The sequence below is a fragment of the Mastomys coucha genome, unplaced genomic scaffold (assembly GCF_008632895.1).
Source record: "Mastomys coucha isolate ucsf_1 unplaced genomic scaffold, UCSF_Mcou_1 pScaffold14, whole genome shotgun sequence".
In the NCBI taxonomy this organism is placed as follows: domain Eukaryota; kingdom Metazoa; phylum Chordata; class Mammalia; order Rodentia; family Muridae; genus Mastomys; species Mastomys coucha.
The window spans coordinates 62,419,182-62,425,946 of record NW_022196896.1 but is presented as its reverse complement, the minus strand read 5'-3'; the positions used below and the strand labels follow the sequence as shown (position 1 = coordinate 62,425,946).

At 51.0% G+C, this 6,765-nt stretch overlaps 1 protein-coding gene across 3 annotated transcripts in view; it reads right to left on the bottom strand.

The window, feature by feature from the left end:
- Positions 1-207: 207 nt before the first annotated feature.
- The window catches only part of Amer3 (APC membrane recruitment protein 3), a 13,959-nt gene continuing 7,401 nt past the window's right edge, over positions 208-6,765 (bottom strand). For all 3 annotated transcript variants that reach the window (XM_031367127.1, XM_031367130.1, XM_031367128.1), the window contains one exon: positions 208-6,618. In XM_031367127.1, the coding sequence (XP_031222987.1) occupies positions 4,236-6,618 (2,383 nt within the window). In that variant the 3' untranslated portion in view covers positions 208-4,235. The remainder of the gene's footprint in view (positions 6,619-6,765) is intronic.

The following is a 6,765-nucleotide window of genomic DNA, read 5'->3' as shown; positions in this document are numbered from 1 at the left end:
AAAATAATTAAAATGTATTAAAATGTAAAAACACATCTTTGGGCTAACAAGATGTCTCAGAGGGTAAAAGATCTTGCTACTCAAGCCTGACAACCTGAGTTTGATTCCTAAGACCAACAAGTTGTCCTCTGATCATGCATCCGAAGGGTAAAGGAGTATCTTGGTCACTATCCTGTTGCTGTGAAGAGACACTAAGAACAAAGCAGCTCTTATAAAAGAAGACATTTAATTGGGAGCTTCCTTACAGGTTCAGAGGTTTAGTCTGTTATCATCATGGTGGAAAACATGGCAGCATGCATGGGCTGGGGAAGTAGCTGAAAGAATACATCCTGATCCAATGGCCGAAAAGGAGACTGTGTGCTTGGCATGGGCTTTTCAAACCAACCCCTTTCTTCTTTCAGGCCACATACTTCCTCCAACATGGCCTCACCACTTATTCCTTCTAATCCTTACAAATAATGCCACTTCCCAATGAATAAATATTGAATGTATGATAACTCCAATGGGAGTCACTCTCATCCAAACCACCCAAAGGATGAAAAACAGAAATTTGTTTACTAATTGGCTTCCTATGTCATACAACCCCTTTTTTTTCCTGTGCATTTCTTCCTTTCTTTTTTAAGACTTTATTTTTTAGTCTTCATTATTCATATGCTTGTGCCTGCATGGGGATATGTACATACACCTGAGCACAGGTCCCAGCGGAGGCAGATATCACAGGCTTCAGATCCCTGCCATTGGCATTCCAGGTGGATGTGAGGCACCTGACATGGGTGCCGGGAACCGAAGTCAGGTGCTCTGCAAGAGCAGTGTGTACTGAGCCATCTCTCCAGCCCCTCGTGCATTTCCTCTATCACATGAAATAAAACAATAAAGTAGGAAATAGGAAGCTGAGAACTGCTCCTTGCAGGTGCCTTCTGCTTGTCCTGCTTTCACACCTTCCGTGCTAAAATCTCTCAGACCCCTTCCATGCCCTGCACCAACTCGCTCCTCCCTCTCACCTACCCTAGGCCTCACTCGGTCTGCCCATCTCCATGTCTCTATCCTCACTTGCCCTCACAGGGTTGTCTAAAATCCACAGTCATACATGAATGCGTTGTGCAGAAATAGCCAGAGAGAGGCCTAGGCTGCACAAACTTGAAGATCTGGGTTTGGATTCCAGCACCCACATAAAAATCCAGGTGTGACCACATGCACCTGTATCCCCAGAGCTATGACAGGCAGAGACAGGAGGATTGTTGCTGTGTCAGCCTGGTTCCAGGTTCACTGAGAGACCCTGCCTAAAAGGAGTAAGTGGAGAGTGATATAGAACAGGAGACCAATGTCTACCCTCGAATCTGTCCCTGGATTCCAGGTGTACACATATGGGCACATACACCTGCACACACACACACACACACACACACACACACACACACACACACACAGTCATACATAAAAGAAAACAAAAGACTTGACCAGAAAACTCAAAAGAGAAGGAGGCAGATTTCTTTTACTTCCAGAACTTGGTTAGCACCTTAGCTGGCCCTAAAGTCCCTTTCCAGTGGGTCACACGTGGAACCTGCCTATGTTGGCACTTGTTTTGCCCAAGTGAGATCGTCCTGAGGGTTGGGTGTTGAGAAAGATGATCCTCCTCTGTTCTCCCTGACCCTGGATCTAGCACAGTCCCAGAAGGAAAACCTCAGGGGTGCTGGGTTGTGTAAAGTATTCCTTAACCAGGGACAGAACCACAGCCCTGGGTTCCTAGTGCTCTGTTGCTACACTATTGAAGACCACACTGGGTCTGCCACCATGTTGGTTCTGTAATTTATTGTCCTCTTGAGTCTGAATGGTTTAATCTCTGTTACTTCAAGGTTCTGCATCACAAGCCACAGTAAGTATACATTATCCTCTGCTATGGGAAGAGATCTGGATTTCAAGTAGACTCCTGGTGTGTGTGTGTGTGTGTGTGAGTGTGTGTATACATGTGTGTATGTGTGTGTTTGTGTGCATGTGTATATGTGCATACATGTGTGTGTCTGTGTGTGCATGTGTGTGTTTATGTGTCTGTATGTGTGTATGTGTGTGTCCATCGGACACTGAGTTTCAGAGATGCATGTATCTTTGTTTCTTTGCCCGTGTTGGGATTACAGGCCCACATTGACATAGCTGACTATTATGTGGCTGCTGGGGCTCTAGACTCGGGTCATCACACTCATGTGGCAGATGCGTTACCCACAGACTCACTTTACCAGCTCCAAGTTCCTGTTAAACCTCAATACTGTTTCTCTCTAAATATGAGGCCCAGAGTCACCAAAAGAACAGAAAACAACACACAACATCTTGACGAAACATTCTTTCAAAAAAAAAAAAAAGTATTTACTGAACACTTTCTCTGTCAGGTACAGTACAGAGCCCCAAAGGCTGTGACTGGGGTTGGGTGGCTCCTGACTGAGCTCTCAGCCTGCTCACAGAGACATGATTTGGCACCCTAGGGTGCTCAGGCATCTGTGGCCTGGGAGAAGAAAGGGCTGAAGGTCCTGGGAGTATCAGCTGAGGGAAACCAGTGGAATGTTCCAGAACCTACTGCATAACAGAGCTTTTATAGTAGGGTTTGAAAGGGATCTGAACCCCTACCTGCACACACCACATGTGTATGTCCACAGAAAGATCACACAAGCTGGGCCTGGTCCCCAGGTCTGAAAATGAGTATAAACTACCTCAGTCTGCTGCAGGGGTCATGCAGAATGTTCTTCTGGCTGTCGCTATTCAAAGCCAGGCTCAGTGATGTCATTATGATGTCATGATGGCGTCTGGGTCCTAGGAGAAGAAGATGTGGCTCCCCAGGTGAGTGGCCCTGTGCTTCCGTGTGTCCACACAGCCACAACCTTGATGACATCTGCTTTTAACCTACAGCCCTCTCTCACACACAGTAGGCAGCCTTGGAGAGCTGTTGATGCCAATGGTCTTCACTCCTAGCCTGAAGTGAAGCACTCGGGCCCTGAACATGTGGTATCAATGGGACTTCAATGCTTGCCTGGAATTCCTGTACCTCTCCACAGCAGCTCTGTATGAAGTGTGGCCTGCCAACATATGGTTCCGGGTGACAAATTTTACAGCTACCTGCCAAGTCCTCATCTTCTGTCTGCCACTGTGGTTTTTTTTGTTTTTTGTTTTTGCTGAGGTAGAATCAAATCCTTGACAGTGAGGATGGACCCTCTGTCCCTGCCCTCATGCTGGGTCAGAAGAGACGCCTACCCTTTCCTGGGGACGGCATCCAGCAGGTCATCTCCTGATTCTGAATGTCTGGGTTCGGTGCATGTGTTGCTTTTGGGTTAGGGGCAGTGAGCACAGCTTCATTCTGAGAGCTCCCTGGAGATGAAATGGCCATGCTGGGAGTGGACAGGGTGGAAGGGAAGGCCTTTGCAACTCCAAGGCAGAGTGGCAGAGGTGGGAAAAACAGTGGGTGCTCTCCCACCCAAGGCCTCGGAGAACAAGCTGAAGGAAATGCGCAGAATCACCTATGACAGAACCTATTGATCAGGCAGGGTCTGGTCAGCCCTGGCAGAGCTGTGCACACATACCATGCTGGAGGCTCGAGGCTCTTGCCGAGATAGGGCTGGTCCTTGTCATTCCCAAAGAGAAGCAGTGTGACACTGCGGTGTATTTTGGTCTCCTTTCCTGGGTGAAGAGTAGGGCTTGGATGAGGCCAGCGGGTCCTTGTGAACTCAACCTCATGAGGTTTTCTGCCGCCTCCTGAGCCTCGGCTCTCATCCTTTTCCTATACCTCAAGCTGACGAATAGTCTACCCCGTCTTCATTTACAACATGAACTGCTTTCTGGCCATTGTCCTTGTGGCAGGAGGGGGCAGCTCCCAGCAGTCTTTAGCCCCAGGCTCAGGCTTTAGCCCCTATCCCCCCCTCCCCACATGCCTGAGCTTGGCCATCTTTACCCTAAACACCATCCTCACACCAGAAAAAAAAAAAAAAATAAAGATGAACATTCTGGTCCTTGGTTCTCCTGAATGAGGTCATGCATATGCAGCTCCTGAAGCATGTGAGCCCGTCCTGTAGGCGAGCCAGCTTGTAAGTCTGCACTTCTGGTTATCCACAAGATGTCCACGTCAAGCCAGAAGGCCATAGCAACATTTCATGGCCCAAGGGAACGAGCGACTTACCACTGTTCACTGTCCAAAGAGAGCCGCAGGATTTCTGGGCAACAGCCACGGAGACTGGGCACCAGAGGCCCAGAGTAGCTCAGGACCCCACTGAACCCCTATGTGTCACTTGCTCTGGAGCCCTGGGGCACAGCTGCTGAGGCTGGCTATCCACAGAGGAACAGGCTTGCATACCTAGCCTGGAGGGTTCCAACTTAAGCCGGTTCAGGTCCAGGCAAAGGTCCTGGCATCTCTGGTCTTGTGGGCTAGCTGCGGAGGAGAGGCCACAGCCAGCTGCTTCATGGGGCTTGCTGCTTGCTGGTGGTTTCTTTTGCACAGTGTTGGGACCCCAAGCGTGAGGCTTCCAGAAGAGCCCATTGCCCTTATCCTGTCTGGGAGAATGGCTGTCTGGATAGATTTGCAGGGCTGCCACATGGGTCACACAACCTACAAGCATGGGCCCTGGATCAAGAGCGCTTCCTCCGTGCCCTGGTCTTAAGGGGCCTTGAGAGCACCTCAGGTTTCCAGGTGCCCCAAGTTCCCTCTGAGAGCTGAGACAGGCGGCAGAGTTCACAGCTTTGCTATTCCTGGGACCGCTTGTCATGGTAGCTTCAGAGGAGGACTGGCCTTCCGAGAAGTCTTGTGTTCCTTCCTCTAGAGGGCCATCCTTAGATGGGGTCTTCATACCCCTTGCAGACTCTCCTAGGACCCCATGCTCTCTAACAAGCAAGTCTTTGGTTCCTGAATGTGTCCAGGGCTCCTGCCTGCTGGGTGGAAAGCATGCCATGGCCTTACCCATATCTAAGGCCTGGTCTTCCCTGCCTTTCATACCCACTGATGCACCTCTGAGAACTCTATGGGGGTCAGGTGGGGCAGCTGGCTCCCTAAGGACAAGGGCAGGGGTAGGGGCAGGGGTAGATGCAGGGGTAGGGGTAGTGGCTGGTGGGGTTCTGCGCAGCCAGTTGACAATGCCCATGGTAATGGCAAGTTCTGTGTCACAGAGCTTCAGCAAACATTCCTTGCCCTTCCAGGTACTCTGTAGGAACCCCTGACTGAGCAAGTCAGGACCTGGCGCTGGGGCCAGGTTCTCCTCAGCTCCCACGCGGAAGCTGCACATAGACAACGGGGTCCCCAGGGCAGGCCCCGAGAGACTCTCAGACACACAGTCATCATCCAGGATTGGGCCAACAGGGGCCTCGCTGGGGTCATAGAATAGTTCGTAGAGGGCGTCCCCGCTGTAGCTGTCCCTGGGGAAAGCGGCTGCAGGTGTGCCTGGGCTCGCTGCTTCCTTCTTGTCCTCCTCGAGGCCTGGAGAGAAGGAGTCATAGTAACCTTCATCGCTTGTGGACACAGATTCTGGCTGTTCACTTTTGGGGGTACCTGTGTCTATGGAGCTGGCTTTGGAACCGCTGGGGGGACCCCTGCAAGGGAACAGAGGCAGTTCAGCTAACCCAGATGTGTCTAGCCTGGGCGGGTCTGTTTCTGTCCCCTGGGGACTCATCAACCATGGGCCCATCAGGGCACGCTGCTGCTGCTGCACAGAGCGATTCACACTGTCCCAGAACTTCGTGAAGTCTGATGCTTCATTCTGGGCAGGTGACATCAACTGTTCCATACTACCCTGTGAGGGACCACAGGGAGTTTTGCTGTCCAGAGCCTGAGGTGAACGGGCTGGGCTCTCTGGGCCGTCCTTCAGCTCCACAGATGGCACCGAGCTCCCATCTGCAAAGATCTCCCCACAGCCTGTAAGTGAATCGAAGCTTTTCAGTGAGGCCACATCCTCACACAGGGCGCTGCAGAGGTCAAAGGGTGAGTCATGTAGAAACTCACTGTCAGACAGGTCCTGGCATAGGCTGTCCAGCCCCAGCCCCTCACCCATGGAGAGGAAGGGCTTGCCTTGCTGCGCTGGGACCCCGGGGGGCGAGAGGTTCTTCCCCTTGGCCGAGAGTGAGGCCAAGTTCTCAGTCTTGCTTCTGCGCATGTGAAATAGGTTTCGAAAGCACTTCTTGGACCTTTTCAGAGAAATCCTTTTTCTTGGAATGCTCTTAGCCACAGCTGGCACAAAGGGCATCTGGGGCACGAAGTGGCGGTAGTCAATCATACGCTGACCTCCTGGGGTCTCCGGGAAGCTTGTGCTATTTACCATTTGCCCTGTGGGGGCCACTGCCTTCACAGCCCCTGGAACACTGTCATGAGTCTTACTCTTGCGCACCAACTTGAAGGTGGTTCCACAGAGGGGCACGGGACCCCCTTCAGGATCAGACAGTACCTCTTTGTTGGGGCACCGGCCGTATCCTTGGGCACAGGGACTTGTTTGGGAGCTCTTCTCGCCATAGGTTCGCTGCTGCTCTCCCAGCGACAGTGACCACTTGTCTGGGTCCTCCTTGGCTGTCGAGTCTATGAGTTTCTCGTGGGAAATCTGCACGCTAGATTTGATGAAGGTCTTTCCTCTCCTCAGCTCCATGTTGGCAGTCTTCTTGCCACTATAGAAAAAAGCAGAAGGAACATAGTCTCTATGATGGTTTATGGTTTACTGTCAGCTTGCCTGGATTTAGAACCATCATGAAAATACTTCTTTTGGTGTGTCTGTGAGACATTTTAAGATTGAGTCTTTTTTTTTTTTTTTTTTT